Source organism: Rhamphochromis longiceps, linkage group LG7 (genome assembly GCF_057381845.1).
Source record: "Rhamphochromis longiceps isolate RC_006_pf linkage group LG7, R_longiceps_female_GT1.1, whole genome shotgun sequence".
In the NCBI taxonomy this organism is placed as follows: Eukaryota; Metazoa; Chordata; class Actinopteri; order Cichliformes; family Cichlidae; genus Rhamphochromis; species Rhamphochromis longiceps.
The window spans coordinates 39,125,115-39,141,991 of NC_140563.1; the positions used below are offsets into that span (position 1 = coordinate 39,125,115).

At 41.1% G+C, this 16,877-nt stretch overlaps 2 protein-coding genes across 2 annotated transcripts; both read left to right on the plus strand.

Moving 5' to 3' along the window:
• Positions 1-4,209: 4,209 nt before the first annotated feature.
• Positions 4,210-6,543, plus strand: LOC146665827 (uncharacterized). The gene is given in 9 exon segments (XM_085410959.1): positions 4,210-4,462; positions 5,234-5,311; positions 5,479-5,693; positions 5,787-5,906; positions 5,983-6,030; positions 6,113-6,196; positions 6,305-6,340; positions 6,343-6,370; positions 6,527-6,543. Coding segments are annotated over 9 exon segments (879 nt in total).
• Positions 6,351-8,344, plus strand: LOC146665828 (uncharacterized). The gene is made up of 7 exons (XM_085411224.1): positions 6,351-6,370; positions 7,263-7,323; positions 7,421-7,471; positions 7,561-7,605; positions 7,690-7,754; positions 7,831-7,939; positions 8,059-8,344. Exons 3-7 carry the CDS (start codon positions 7,463-7,465, stop codon positions 8,314-8,316), a joined length of 486 nt encoding a protein of 161 aa, XP_085267350.1. The 5' UTR covers positions 6,351-6,370; positions 7,263-7,323; positions 7,421-7,462; the 3' UTR covers positions 8,317-8,344.
• Positions 8,345-16,877: the final 8,533 nt, after the last annotated feature.

Here is a 16,877-nt window from a genome sequence, read left to right on the forward strand (position 1 = left end):
CTGCTTTGAGATTGACTGTGCAGTGAGTGAATGCTGCACAATCAAAGTGCATCATCTGGGCCACTTGTTCAGCAATCGAAAAGCTACACTTTCCATCATCAGCCTGATTCATAGGCAGGAAATGTCTTGTGGTTGCTTGCTCAGTGACTGTTTTTTTTTCTTCAAATGTGCATGTAAATGTGCATCTTTGCACATCTGTGTACATAGGAAAGTCTTGTTTTAGTCTCCTTTTACACATACTCTTTCCCTACTGTGACTAGTTATCACACGGCTTCATATGTGTTCACATACACACACTCAGACACAGACAGACACACTTAAAGGATATTACCCACAGGTGCAGAATCCCTTGCAGAGAGAAGCCATCATAAATCAGACATGATTGAGATGTAAAACCGATGTTCTCCTTCTTTTACAACCCCTAGTCATTCCAGCGCAATGTGGCCAAGTTTGTATGTTTTTCTAGGAGACTCGGGAGCTGTTAAAAAAGCCCTATGTGGAAAAAATCAGTAAAACTTTTTTTTTTTTATGTACTCAAAGATTTGCATGATTGTCAGTGTACTATGGAAGTTTTATGTCAGTTAAATGATTCACAGCTCATAAGAGGCATTGTAGCAGTTATTTAATTTTACACAGAAACCTAATGTAAAAATATGCTGGCTGTGAAATCATCATCTTGCAAAAGCTAGTCATGCTGTAGGCTTTTATGTATTATCTCAGGTGTCGAGAATTTAGCTTTTTATATGTTTTTTTTTTTAAACTATTTTAATGGAAAATGTAGCTTAATATTAGCAGAATTTCATACTGGTCAAGTCATTCAGTGATCCGGTGTGGCTGGGGGCATTGTGGTCACTTAAACCAGGACAGAAAAGTTTCATCATGGAATGAAACTTGTACTAAGAACATGTTTGTATTGATTTGCTGTTATTCTCCTTTCTATGTTTAGTTATACCTATGAAATGCGAAAAGGGGCATAAATCAAGGTTAAAATCTTAAAGAAATAATGGTTTGTTTCTACTTTAACATGACATTACTGAAGCAAATGAAGTTCCAAAGATATGTCTAACTCATTTTACAATTGCACAAAATCATTTGTGAATTATTTTGCAACAATTATTTTGAAAAACCAAAACCACCAGTATATACTGAAAGATACTGACACTCTCAAATGTACTTATCTGTGAAGAAAGTCAGTATCTCAGAAAAGCAATCTGTGGAAGTAAAACTGTTACTATAGGAAAAATTTAAAAAATAAAAAAAAGACAGTGCATAGACTACTGTTCTATCAAATCACATAGTCATTTTACCTTACTTGGATAATTTTACATACCTTCACTTAAAAAGTGTTTATTGGAAATAAAAAAGTAAAGAAAAGTAGAAAGTAGGGCCAGTAAGCATCTTAACAGAACAAAATGGTAGTAAGGATTATTAATGTCTAGTATAGTGTGCCCAGAGGAAGCACAGGTCACTGGGTGTGAGGGGGAGAGGAAAAAAGATGGAAAAGAAGACTAAGAAAGAAGTGAAAGAGTCATAGTTTAGTGTTGTCAAGGGAGAGACAAGTCTTTGTAGGTTTTTCTGTAGGACAGGAAAACTATTAATCTGTCAGGGCAGATGAAGGGTGTGGGGGAGTGCCCGGAAAGATGGAAGGAGCAGAAAGAATGTAGGGACAAAAAGAAAAAGAGATGGTCCCCACATAGAGAAGAGAGAAGGTAGGACAAGCTGCTGGATTGCAGGGCTGTGGGGAAGGGAAGGGGGTGGAGGAAAATTGATAAAATAGGTTCAGAGTGGGAATTATAGTAAGGAGAGAGAAAGAGAGGGAGAAATTAGAAAATATGTGTGATGAAGCAAGACCTCACTGACCAGAGTCAGGCTTGAACACCATCAATCTGCCCCAAAACGTCACCCCGAGGAGCAACAGATCACACAGAAGGACAAAAGATAGAGGAAATGGAAACAGATGGAAAGAAGGGGGAGCTGAGATACAAGAGGGATGTAGAGTGCAAAGGAGTGGGTGAAGGTGAGACAACAAGAGGGAAGTTAAGTTTAAAGATTTGTTTTTTTCATCAAGACTTTGCAAACTGATAAATTTGTAGTCACATAAGGTTGACTGAGAGTAGACCAAATAATGTGCCCTCCACACAGATAACAAGAGGAAATGATTACCCATGCACAACAAAATGTGAAAATGTGTAGTGCATGGGGGCAGATATATTAGGAAATTTCTTAGCAGTGCTACTAGAGAAGCCCTCCTATGTTTACACTTTCTTTTGTTGTAAGGCACACTTGTATCAAGATGCAGTGCTTTCCAATGGACAGATAGTGTACAAGATGAACTCAGTGCGAAGAAAAAAACTGTGAAAAGTAGAAGTGGAGTTGTTAAGCACACTAATTAGATTAGAGGATGCATGGATCCTCTGCACAAAATCATCAGCGCTGTCACTTGGTGTTCATTCTCTCTGTGGTAGAGTATCACTTCCTGTCCCTGTTACAACACAGTGTTTTTGTGTAGCTTATCTGCATAGGAATTTAATTAAAAACTTTTAGATAACTTGTAATTTCACTGGGGGTAATCTTCACATGCTTCATCCGAAGCACAATCTCTGTGTATTCACTCGCTAATTTATAGTCTCAGTACTCACTCACTGGTTTCGCTAGCTTATATTAGCTAGCCGACTCGCTAGCAGCATGACCTCTTTATCTGTCCATGCTGCACATTTTTTTCTCTTTGTGTCAGATTGTCACGGTCTGCAGAGACAGGCCGTGCGGTGGTGTGTGTAATGGACCCAGGTGCGTACACAAGTGAGTAGACGGCAGTGAACTTAACAGAAAGCGAGCCTTTATTATGGCTGGAGACAAGGTGTACAAACAAAGTAGGGATAGCGTGACTAGACTATAGCTAAACTGGGAAAACTAATACTGTGACAAACTAAGAAAACTCAGAGACTATGATGATCACTGAAAAGACTGACCGTGAAAACATGGAGGTGAGAACACAGACGACGCGACACAGACTACATGAAACACAGAGACTAAATACACATGAGGGATGATCAGGGGAAGTGGCCACACATGGGAGCACAGCTGACACACATGAACCTAACGACAGGACAGGAGAGGTGAAACTAAATACACTGACATTGAATACAGACTTTCAAAGTAAAACAGGAAACATGGAGATTAGACATGACATGAACTAAACATAACCATGCAGACATGACTCATGACAGGTAGACGCACGAACCAGGGAGACGGAGTACAGGGGAAGCGACAGCATGAACTTGACAACACAAGACACACAGACATAAACACATGAAGGGCAAGGGAGGCTTAATACAAGGGTGATATAATTACAAATGAGCTGGAATAACTTAATGAACCTAAACAAACAATAACATCAAAATAGACTAAACACAAAGCACTGGGTCGCACGACCCAGGACCATGACACAGATGTTTAGTTACCTCTCAGCCTCCTTTAGCAGTAATGATACTTGTAGTAAATGTAGCCTATTTGCGGCTCTGGAGGCCAGATCACTGAATTGGAGACTCAGCTTTGCACCCTTGAAAAACCGGAGGTCACGTCAACCGGAGGTCACTAAAATCAATATTGAATAGGTGTGTAATAGTGTGTTGCCAAAACAATGTTGGTGTCACGGTTGTTATAGAGTGGACGCAGCCGCCCGTGTTGCAATATAAAGCCCAGGAAAGACACAGTCGGAACATGGAACTCACATTTTTCAGCCTTCACAAACAGGCGATTCTCCAATAGGCGCTGCAGTACGAGCCTCACATGCTCCACATATTCCGCCGGGCTCCGGGAAAACACAAGGATGTCGTCTAGGTAGACAAAGACACAGTGGTTAATGAGATCACCCAGCACATCATTAATCATAGCCTGGAAAACAGCAGGGGCATTGGTGAGCCCAAAAGGCATCACCAGTTATTCGAAATGCCCAAGGTCAGTATTGAACGCTGTCTTCCATACATCCCCTTCACGAATTCGCACCAGGTGGTAAGCATTGCCGAGGTCCAATTTGGAAAAAATTGTGGCGCCCTGGAGGAGCTCAAAGGTGGACGCCAGCAAGGGCAAGGGGTATTTGTTCTTAATCGTGATTTTATTCAAACCCCGGAAATCAATAAACGGCTGGAGCGTCTTGTCTTTCTTTGCCACAAAGAAAAACCCGCGCCCAAAGGTGAAGTGTAGGGTCGAATGATGCTGGCTGGCAAGGAGTCATTAATGTTCCATCGACTCCCGCTCGGGCTTGGAGATGTTATAAAGCCGACTGGTGGGCAAGGGAGCGCCGGGAATCAAATCAAAGCCACAGTCATACGGGCGATGGGTCGGAAGCGAGGAGGCTTTGTCTTTGCTAAAAACCTGGGCCAGGTCATGATACTCAGGCGGAACACCAGACAAATGAGGAGGTGCAACAGGCCTGAGACCGTCGCACCCAGAGTAGCGGAGCGTAAGCACAAAGCGTGACACTGACTGCTCCACCCTGAAATACGGCCCTTGGCCCAGTCGATCTGCGGATTACGTTGTGGCAGCCAGGGATAGCCCAACACAAGGGGAGCATCAGGAGATTTAAAAAGAAATAAACTGAGCTGCTCCGAGTGATTGCCAGAGAGGGTGAGTGTGATGGTTCGAGTGCAGTGAGTGACCGTAATCAGTGGGCTGCCGTCAAGAGCCGAAACCTGGAGAGGTTCGGGGAGAGGAACAACGGGTACGGCTAATTTGAGAAGGGTCTGGCTGCAGCCACTGTGGAGCTCCACAGTAACCGGATACACGTGACCTCCACACTAACCGGAAACACGTGACCTCCACAGTAACCGGAAACACGTGACCTCCACAGTAACCGGAAACACGTGACCTCCACAGTAGCCGTAAACACACATGGATACCGTGGAAGTCTTGCAAGTTGATCGCAAAGGTTGGGACAGAGTCTTTCTTAAATAAATTTGCCGTTAGTGATTTCATAATTCTAGGAATCGTCTAGTTTTCTTACAATGATCATGTTGCCACTTTTTTTGCGTTACAACAACATTCCTTCTTATTTTAATGTTTTTTCATCGTGCTCCATGGCAGAGAAACACACAGATCAATATCTCATTGTCGGCACTGGGTCAAGCTGTTGTAGGTAAGTACATGCATTGTCTCATGACCAGAACGCTACCATTGTTTACATGTTAGATTTGTTCCTATCTGTGTGTGTATATTCTTTTCTTTGTGTACCTAGCCCCACAGGTGTGCAATAAACCCAGAGAAATCACAGAAACGGTGTTGAACCCAGCACCTTCAATGTCTGGTGACACTGGTAAAATTTCTTAATTTGAATAGTGATTGTCATATATAGGTGAAATAATAATCTTGCATTCATTATCTTGTTGTAGTTGATGGCTCATAAACGAATTTGTTACATGCTGTTTCAAATGAATTTCCTTCTATAAATAGTGCTTATTTTTCTTGCATTTGTATGCATTTAATATGCATTCTATGTAGTGTTTTGTCTGAAACCTGTTAAAATCCCTATAGAACCTCAGGAAAGAGTTGACAACAAGAAAGCCAATAGAAGGTCAACAGATGCAACTTTTCCTGACCTGTGTGGACCACCGTGCGAAGCTCTGACAAAGCCTGAGAACATTTTGGCCAGCCGTTCATCATGGTGTTTTGTACCGCACCCTGGCCAACAACAGCTTGTATGTTAAAGTTTTCAGATGTCGCAAAGTGCAACTTTTAGTGCTTATCTGATTTTGTCATCCACAGTCTATGACACCATCTGTTTTTTTTAGCTCAACTATGTTCTGGACATCAGCAGACCCAAAGATGAGCTGATTGTTGAAACGTCTTCTGGATGCCTCACACGGGCAGATTTTTGGACACTGGGTTTAAACAAACAAATGGAATTGACTGTAAGTATTTTTTTTCCTATGAATATGAAATAATAAAGTGTACATTCATTTTTTTTCATGATTTTTTCTGTTTTAGATTGGAAATGGCTGTTTTGAGCTTATCACCAAAATTGTTCAGTCAAAGGTACTGTATGTTGTATATGATGATTGTCAAGCTTTAATTTAAAGAGTTGTTGTTTTAAATGTTTTTTTTTTTTACATTCTAGGGGATAAGCATTTACATAGAAAATCTGTATGTCACCCGGACTTGGCTTGCACCCTATGGCTGTGATCCATTGCAGTCCTTTCCTGTAAGTGTACCGTCCTTTAAAGAAACAAGCAAGTAATCAAAATGATTTTTTTTATAACTTTGGTGAGAGTTCATATACAGGATACTTAAAAATACAATTCTGTTTCAGACTGATGCTCAGAGGATGCACATCATAGTTCTCCCTCTCTGGACACCTAGTCATTTCCAGTTGTGTGTAAGTCTTGTTTTTTGACACATACAAACTATTAGAATTTTGCTATGTGTCTGAGATGTATTCAAGCTTTTATGACGCAGTTTCAAAAGTCTTTGATTGTGATCGCTTGCAATGACATTGTTTGCAGGTTTGAAGTCATGGCTAACTGTCTTTTAGGTACTGAAGCCACCTAAAAGAGAAATCCTCTTTCTTGACCCATTATACACCAAGGCAGGATTTGGTGGCCAACAATATGTTTCACTTTTGAGGTCACATTTTTATAAGCATTTTTGGTTTGTTCCGGAGTTTTCAGGAACCTGTTCAGTGTTCCAGGTTAAGTGCATCCCAGATCATGTTCTGCTGATCTTGAGTGTTCACACATACAGTACACTCACATGGTTTTTCTATAAACTATATCAGCAAGTTTCTGTGTGGAGTTTGCATGTTCTCCCCGTGTTTGCGTGGGTTCCCTCTGGGTACTCCGGCTTCCTCCCACCGTCCAAAGACATGCAGCTTGTGGGGATAGGTTAATTGGATAATCCAAATTCCTACTAGGTGTAACTGTGTGAATGAATGTGAGTGCGAATGGTTATCTGTCCCGGTGTGTTGGCCCTGCGACAGACTGGCGACCTGTCCAGTCTGTCGCCCTATGACAGCTGGGATAGGCTCATCTTCACATTATGATCATAAAAATTAGTTTATAAAATATGCCAACCTTAACTTAAAGCTGTAAATGCTTTATTTTGACCAACTGTGAGCATGTGACTGTACTTTTTCATTTTGTTATGCTGTTTTGTTGAGGTCGTGTTCCTAAGGCCTGTAGTTACAGTTGGTGCTATTAGCAATAAACATTTCACACCCATCATGATGACATCTGTTAACTTGTGAATGTAACTGTCTTTAAAAAAAAAAGGAATCTTGCAGTGAAGATCATTCCCGGGCAGTGGTCAGAAAAAAAGAGCTTTGACTTGAAGGTATGTGCTAGTTTAAGTGTATGGTGAATAATATGAATTACACTAGTCTTCTTTTAAGGGATTTTATTAACGAGCCTTTATTTTCAATGTAATACAGGGTTTTCCAAGCCAAGACTATGGAGTTGACTGTGGGATCTTCATGCTGATGGTAATTTTTCTCTTCTCTTCTTGAGATTCATACAGAAGCTAATTTAAGCTTCTAAAAAAAATGACATTTTTATTTTTTCTTCCAAATAGTCTGCTCTGTACGTGGCACTGGATGCTTCATTTGACTATACTATAGTAAGTATTCTATTTACTTTCACAGCAATGGAGTCTTGAATCTTTTGAAAGTTGTTAAATATGTTTCATATTAATATTTTACAGTCAGACATGCCCTACTTGCGTAAATGGTGGTGCTTGCTGTTGATGGAGAACTTTGATCTCAGGAGGTATTTATATTTTGACTTCTGTTCTATGTTGTGTCAAAGTTTACACACCTTAACAATATCAACATTTTCTGTTAAGCTCTGGCAAGCTATTTGCACACTGGAGAGAGGAAGCCAAAGCTGTGCTTGAAGGACAACACGTGCCCATTTTCAGACTGAAAAAGCGCAAGTTCCAGGAAGTCAGTCAGGTCAGTATTCACTTTAAACAGTAGTGTAATTACATGTTTAGTGACATTTGAATAACTGTTAAAAAACTGTTCTGCAACAGAGAAATAACTATGTTTTTATCCCCATTTGCCTGACACAGGAGCCAGCAGTTGTTGAAGATCTGCGTCCTGCTGTGCAGTGGGTTGTCCAAAATAAGGCACACGTAACAATGCCAAAATATCTGTCCTTAAATCAAGGGGACCAGCAGAGGGTCTTAAGAGACATGTCAGAGGAAGAAGACACTGGAGCAAGGGACTTGTTCCTCTTTGTTTTTCAGTTTGCAGAGGACATGGAGCTCTTTTTGAAAGCATGTGCTGATGAGCAGGGACTAAGGGTCAGTGCTATGTTTGACATGTAATGGACAAATGAAGGCACTGGCTGTTTGTTTGTTTGTTTAATATGTCGTTGTTGTTGTTTTTTGTTTTGTTTTTTGCATAGTACAAAATTCCAATTAAATTTATTTCAAAATGTTGTTCACTTGATTCTATGTCCATACTTATAATAAAGGATTACAGTGTAACAGCATTAAATGTAAATGTAACAGCATTTTTTTTAACTTGTAATTTCAAAATAAAAAGCTTATTGTTGATATTAACAGTAAAGAATTGTAATCAATAATATTTTTATACATTTTAAACATTAACACTCTGGGCTCTATCCTGGCCATTTGTGGACACTTCACTTATTCTTTTTTTTGACTACTGCACTGCAGTGGACCAAAAGAATGACACGGGTTTGATCTTAAGGATCTAATAGTTGTGTGTGTTGTGCATGACATTGCCACACAAATATGTATTTGCAAGATAGAGTAGAATAAATTATGACGCATGAAATATTACATAGGCTGCAGTGAATTTCTGTTGATACAGACTATTGAGCTTTGAGTTTCCCAGTCAAACTTAGCTTTGAAGCACATGCTAAAAACACTTTTACTCTTGTACATTTCATAACAAGACATCATAGCCAAAATATTAACAAAATATATATTATTAAAAAATTCAAAGCTGCAGCACATACAGCAACAAACACCGTTAGTAAATGTGTCCTGGAGTTTAGTGCTGCTGCTGTAAGTAAGCCTAACAGCTTCCAGATCACTTATTTTTCTGGAAAGATGGTAGGAAGGGCATCACTGCTCATTTCTACAGTCTCCCAGATCTTGAAATACAATCGCTTTGTACCATGAAACCACTTCGCAGTACTAGGAGTCCACTAAAACATATAAAGAGAGTGATCCTGGAAGAAATGAGGCACACACTAGTGACCTCAACAATTGCAAGACACCCTTTTCCCCGATGCTCAGATGGGGAAAAAAAAGGAAGTTTCATGAAAACATTAGAATCAGAATCAGAAATCATTCTGATTCTAAGAAATATACATTTTATAGCATTTTGTGAACATACACAAAAAGTGGCCATTTTTGGCAACAAACAAGCTGAGAGAGAGTTTTATATTTTTTGCTCTCCTTGAACAAAAATAATAGTGCATAATAATCAATGTTGATGTTAATCAATTAGATGTCCCACTACTATTAATAATACAGCAGTCGCTCGTTTATCGCTGGTGTTACGTTCTAAAAATAACCCGCGGTAGGTGAAATCCATGAAGTAGCCAACTTAATTTTTTTTACAATTATTATAGATGCTAAGACTGTAAAACCCCTCACTACATGCTTTATACACTTTTCTCAGACAGGCATGAACATTTTCACACTTTTCTCTTTTGTTTAAACACTCGAGTTCAAACCTTCGTAGAAAACGTAAGTCCAGTATTATGGAATGAAACCAAAAGGTGCATTTGAGGGTGCAAAACGTTTCGTCGGCATTGTTGTGTTTGTTTGGGAGAAAACTTACAAACATACAGTACAGCACTTCAGAATTACACTGCTAGCGATCGAAGATTTATGTAAATTCGACAAGCTAAACGCATTCTGTACTGTACAGCAGGAGTCCCCAACCTTTTTGCACCACAGACCACTTTAATGTCAGACAATATTTTCAGGGAATGACCTTTAAGGTGTCGCGGATAAATACAACAAAAGAATAAAAAAAAGAAACTGTGGTATTTTGTAAATATAATAATAAACGTGACTTGAGCTGTGCGCCAACAACAATGACAGCGACATCCTCCTCTCTGCTTCTTAATGCTCTCTGGTCGCTATGGTAACGCGTAAATAGTTCTTTCAAAATAAGACACACAACTACAACCATACATTTCACACCGGAGGATCAACTGTCGCGGAACGGTACCAAAGGACTCACGGACCGGTACCGGTCCGTGGGCCTATTAGGGACCACTCCTGTACAGGAGACACTGGACTAGATTGATTGACAATGGTCTACAGCAATCAGAACGCACAACACAATGTACTGTAAAAAAAAAAAAAAAATCAGCGAAACAGCAAGTGTCGCGGAAGGTGCGCCGCGCCGCGAGGGACCACTGTACACTTTTGGCCACGAACAATTTAGGGGATGGTGAATTTTTTTGAACAAACCCAGAGTGTTAAAAACCCCCACTTAAAACCATTTTTATTTCTCAGCAGCATCAATAGTAACAAAAAAACAATTTAGTTTTCGATTTAACTGAAGTTACGTGTTTCCGGTTACTGTGGAGGTCACGTGTTTCCGGTTAGTGTGGAGGTCACGTGTATCCGGTTAGTGTGGAGCTCCACAGTGGCTGCAGCCAGGTGCTCTTGGCTAATTTATGAGCTAGCGATTCATCCAACAAACTCTGCTCAGCTCCAGAGTCAATTAGCGCGCTACACGGGTGAGTTAGGGAATGAAAAATCAGCTTGGCCGGACAACTGAGATGGGGAACAGAGTTAGCTGTAGTACCCGCCAGTATTCCCACAGCTACTGGCGGGCGGATTCTTTTACTCGCTTCGCTATCGGCCCAGTGTCCCCTTCTTCCACACACGAAGCACTCTGTCTTCTCCTCCGATGGGAAGCACCGAACCGAGCCCGGCCCAGCTGCATCGGCTGTTCCTCATCCTCCGCTGGGTCTTCTTCTTCCTCTCTCCATTGAGAAGGAAGCAATCTGGTAGGCATATTGGCACCACCTGCCGGTCGTCGTCCTTCTCCTGCCTGTCTCCCAAACTCTTTCATATGATTATCTAGTTGAATGCACATATTAATTAAAGCGCTAAGAGACTTAGGTAGCTCTTTTGTAGCTAACTTACGCTTGATTTCTTCGTTTAGGCAGTTCAGGAAGGCTCCCCGGAGTGCGTTTTCTACCCAGCCCGTCTCCTCAGCCAGGATCCAAAAGTCAATGAAGAAATCCGCGACACTCTTACATCCCTGCTTCAGGGTAAATAAACGATTAGCTGCGCCATTAGCTGCGCCATCTGCATCTGTTCCTTTATCAAACACATCGGAACTTGGTCAGAAAATCTTGGTAGGAGATATTCGGTTGAACATTTAAAACGGCTTGTGCCCATTGCAGCACTCGGCCAGTCATTAATTCCACCATAAGCGTTATCTTCGCGCAATCTGAGCTGTAAGCCTGTGTCTGTTGTCTGAAAATTAATGAACACTGCATCAGAAAGCCTCGACTCTTTGTTATATCTCCATCAAACATCTCCGGAACCGGTAATGTATGTTCTCGCCTAGGTGGAGGTGGTGGAGGTGAAGGAGGTAGTGGGCAAGCTGCAGCCACACTTACTGACGGAGTGGGTTGTGGATTCTTAGCTGAGGTGCCAGGAGCAGTGAGTAACATACCTTGAATGTTTGCAAGCACCTGTCGCATCGCCGTTTGTTCCGTCATAATGTGTTTCATCATGCTCTCATGGTGGTCCAAAACTTTGCCCTGAACAGAGAGCTCTCGCTGAACTGGGTTTGAGTCCGCTGAGTCCATGGCTGGCTGGAGTATTCTGTCATGGTTGTTAAAGAGTGGACTCAGCCGCGGAGCTCAGAAATGAAGACAGTGCGTTTATTTACAGTGCAGCAAGGTGACAACAGTTCAAATGTGCAACAATGGTGATAGTGCGTCCTTCCTTCTGTGTAAGCCCGTGCGTGGTAGTGAATGCCCGTCTCTCCTCCAAGTGCTTCCTTTGTGTCTGTGAATCCTCCGTCAATCCCTGGGTGAACACACACACAACAAGATGAGTACGTAGATCAGACAATACTTCAATAACGCTAGCGGTTCGAAAACACTACCAGGCTTAGTGCAATACTCCAGCGCTGTCTGTCGCTCAGCCACACCATTAAGTAGCCCTGCCGAAGATGGTAGTTGATTGGCAGCAGCTGGTGGATTGATTGCAGGTGCGGTAGCTCCGGGTGACAGCACTTCTGGGTCGGAGATAGCCTGTTGCTAAGTTACCTCCTAACACATGACAGCGGAGCCGGAAGGGAAGACAGGGCGATAGGAGAGACACACATACACACGCACACAAATATACACACTGGCAGGTCGACCGGTCAGGGCGCCTTCAAATCCTGACAGTTGGACTCTGTCGTTTTCTCTGGTCTCCTTCCCAATTGGACCATTAGTGACATTTTGAGCCGCATGTTCTCTTTAAATTACTGGCTGTCCGAGTCGTGTCCAAAAAAACAATGTGGGCTTTATAGATAATTGGGAAAGTTTCTGGAGGAAACTTGGTCTTGTTAGGAGAGATGGCATCCATCCCACTTTGGATGGAGCAGCTCTCATTTCTAGAAATCTGTCCAAATTCATCAAATCCCCCAAAATGTGACTATCCAGAGTCTGGGTTGGGAGGGTTTGTGGCTCGGTTCTGTGTGTTTAGTGGACTTTTGCGCAAATACGTAACTGCTCTTATAATCGTTGCTTGTTTTTGCTGTGTTCTAAACTTTGGCCAAAGAGAGTATACTTTCACTGATAACTGTTGCTTTCACACTATATTAAAATAAAAAATAAACTAGAGAATGGGATTCAGCTGTGTGTGCACTCTCCTTGACCTTGAGCACTACTGGTAACAAGTTAGGTAAAATTTACCAGAGACTGAGTATTTATGTATATGATCCTTCTAACTGGATTGCTTGGAATGTCTAAATACAATGAGTGTTGTCAGTCATGTAAGTCACATGGACTGGAAAAAATGGATTGCACTGATTACTACATTAAAATGTTATCGGAGCAAGGACTGGCTAAAGAAGGTAGCCATCCATATCGCCTGTGCTTTGGTGCTACAATGATTAATGGCCAGATAAACACACCTGCAGATAAGGAAACACATGCTTGTCACACGCACACAGACATTTTAGAATGCAACCATGTTGTCTCCACTGACTCTCAGCACACAGACTCACCCATCCAAATCATTGCATTCAGGTGTTCCAGTCATTTTCATGGTCACATAAAATCAAAACCTAGGCATGCAGACTGATTCTACAAACATTTGTGAAATAATGGATTGCCCTCAGAAGTTCATTGAATTCCAACGTGATAGTATACCACCTGTCAACAAGTCCAGTCATGAAATATAAACATTCTCTAAATATTGTACCTGTTAGTGATCGTATAACAAAGAGGAAGTGATTAGGGACAACAGCAACTCACCCACAAAGTGGTAAGCCACGTAAAATCACTGAGTGAAGAATAGTAGATAGGAGTCACCAACTTTCTGCAGAGTCAATCTCTACATACCTCAAACATGCCCACATACTTCATGTGACCTTCAAATTATCTCAAGAACAGTACATAGAGAGCTTCATGGAATGGGTTTCCATGACTGAACACCTGTATTCAACCTTACAAGTGCAAGGCAAAGCAGTGGTGTAAAGCACACCACCACTGGACTCTAGACCAGTTCAGACATGCTCTCTGCAGTGACAAGTCATGCTTCTCTATCTGGCAATCAGATAGATGAGTCTGTGTTTGGTGGTTGCCAGTAGAACGGTACTTGTCTGATTGCAATGTTCAAAGTGTAAAGTTTGTTTGAAAGGGAATTATGGTATTGCCTGATCTTGAGGAGCTGGACTAAGCCCTTAGTTTCAGTGAAAGGAACTCTTAATGCTTCACCATACCAAGATATTATGTACAATTTCATGCTCCCAAATTTGTGGGAACAGTTTGGCTCACCAGTGCAGAAAGTCCATAACAAAATGGATTGGTGAGTTTGGTGTGAAAGAACTTGACTGGCCTACATAGAGTCCTGACCTCAACCTAAAAGTACATTATTGGGGTCAGTTAGAGTGGAGACTGTGAGCCAGGCCTTTTCATCTAACAATGTCTGACCTCACAAATGCATTTCTGGAAGAATGGCCAATACGTTATAGTATCATATTAAACCCTGTGTAACAAAAGCTCAACACTGCGCCCAGCACCCTGGAGCACTTCTGTTGTGTTTTGTATGTGTTTTGAGTTTTTATGTGCTTCTGAGTTTTTACGTGTTTTGAAGTTTGTACGTGCTTTGTCTCTAGGGGCCACCGTAAATATACTTTTATTTATTCACTCCACATAAAATGTAATAAATAAATCATATAATACAAAAACCAACTATTCACATTTCAACTTTTAACTATTTAAATTTTCAGCTTTTCCCTTTTACAAATATAAAGTGAAACAACACAAAACACTGCAAACCACAACACAATTAAATATAAATTAAAATATGAAAAAAAAGATGCATATTCTCTGTCCTATGGGCCTGCATGAATAAACTTTCTGAATCCTTTATCATCTGCAACTGAATATTAGTGATGTGCGGATCGATCCTGAAATATCGATTCCTCCGATACCAATCATTTATGTTCTAGAATCGATTCTCACATTAAAATATCGATATTTTAGTAATTTAGAGTAAATTTGTAGTTTATCATTAACAGGAACACAGTGGAAAGAAACTATAACATTCGGATTGCCTACATTCAAAGGAACTACTTCCTCTTCCGCCTTTCATAGTCATGTGCGAAATACGGCTGTATAAATGTCTCGCAGCCCCTTGGCGTGCGCACTCACAACAATGGCTGAGCGTAATTGTGCGGATGTATTTTACCTCCACAAACAGCTGAGCCGTGGTTTGCAATAAATGTGGCAAAAAAAGTGAGGTGTTGTGGCCATACTTGCCAACCTTGAGACCTCAGAATTAGGGAGACATTCAAAAGGGCTGTTTGGGCGGATAAATATATTTTACAGGGTTTATTTATCGGATAAAATACGTTAAATGTCACCGTTATTATTGGCCGGCCCGGAAACAGCGGGGGTGTCCAAATTCAGAGGCTGCTTCCACCTGAGGACCGGCCTTCGCGGTCTAAAGAAAGCCGGGTAGTACGTCACGAGCTCCCTCGGTGGAGTGAAACTCTGCCATCTGCTCCTTGCTGTCTAAAATATAACCGGACACTAACGTAAACTCTTCTGTTTAATCAGTTTTCTGTTTGACGTTTATTCAGCTGTGTGAAAACCCCGGAGGAACCCTCCCGAGGGAATAATAAAGTTTAATTTAATTTAATCTAATCTAATAACTTTAATCTCAGCCAAACCGATTTACTCACGAACAAATAAAACACTGAAAAAGCCAAACAAGAACATTTTTAAGTTATCAAAGTGACTTGTACATCATGTTTAACCCGAGTGGTGAAAGACCGCAGGGGTTTGAAGACGATGTGTCGGTCGGCTCAGATATTTGAAGTTTACACAGCTACATTCTCACCTGAAAATATGTTAAAAGTTTTTTTGCGACCCAGAAAGAGAAATAAGAGTGATATTAAAACTAAGTCGCTGCCGTCATTGTTGGAAACTGGAATTGGCTGGGCCGCGCTATGAATTCTGCGATATGGTTTTTCAACTTTGTTGTCCAGGTGGAAAATCTGGAGAAAGGTGGGATTCTCCCGGAAAAATCGGGAGGGTTGGCATGTATGGTTGTGGCAACATCACTAACCTTGTCAAACACCTCAGAGTAAATCATATCACAAAATATGACGAGCGTATGTTGAGGCGAACTGAAGAGGAGGAGAGGGACAGGTGCTGCTAGGGTGAGAGTCTCTCACGGAGTCCTTTAGTCCTCCAGGCAGGCAAGGTGTTCAAATAGCACACAACTTTAGTTTTTTTATTTCTATATGATGAACTCTGCATTATTAAGTGATAAGAAGAAGGTATTCTGATGTCCTGTAATCATTATGACGCTATAATTTGAGATACAATAAATAAAATCCGTTTTGTACAAAGTATCGGTATCAGATCAGTATCGTCGATACCACCCTGAATATTACTTGGTATCGGATCGGAAAGGAAATCAGTGGTATCGCACATCACTACTGAATATAGTTGTGAATGATTACTATACCTTTCCTGATGTCCCTAATGTAACTACCGCCCCTCCCCCCTCATCCCAGCGTGAAGCACAAGGCTCGCATGTATGGAATCAGAATTTATTTTGTATGGATCTGTTTGAGGAAAGAGGGTTGTGGCAGTAGAATCTTCCTTACCTCGATGTCTTATAGTGACGTGTCGGTCGCAAACGAAATGGCTCTTAGGGCCGGATCTTTGACGTGAACGACGCGAGCCAGCTCCTTATTGCGAGCCGTGTTTTTTTTTTGTCTTTTTTTTTAAACCTTTCTCTTGCACTTTTTTCCGCTTCACTCCGCATGCTATGGAATCAGCCACCTTGAAACGAAACCAAAAAAAATATTGAAACCGAAAAAAATACGACAGTGAAAAACAATTAATTGAAACTGTAATTATTTTGTTTTCGCTTACTTTTTTTTTTTTTTTTTCAGTTTCAATCCATGTTTCGGTTTCAATCCAGTTTTCGGTTTCAGTCCATTTTACGGTTTCAATCCAGTTTTCGGTTTCAATCCATTTTACGGTTTCAAACCATTTTTCAGTTTCAATCTGCTGGCACTGTTTTGGCGTCCGGAGGCGCGCTTGAGGGGGCGGGGATTCCGACCCGCATGAATTTGCATACATTATAGAGTCCTTGCTCGTGCTGACCAAGCTGCCATTTTTCTCTTTTTGCCTCTTTCAATA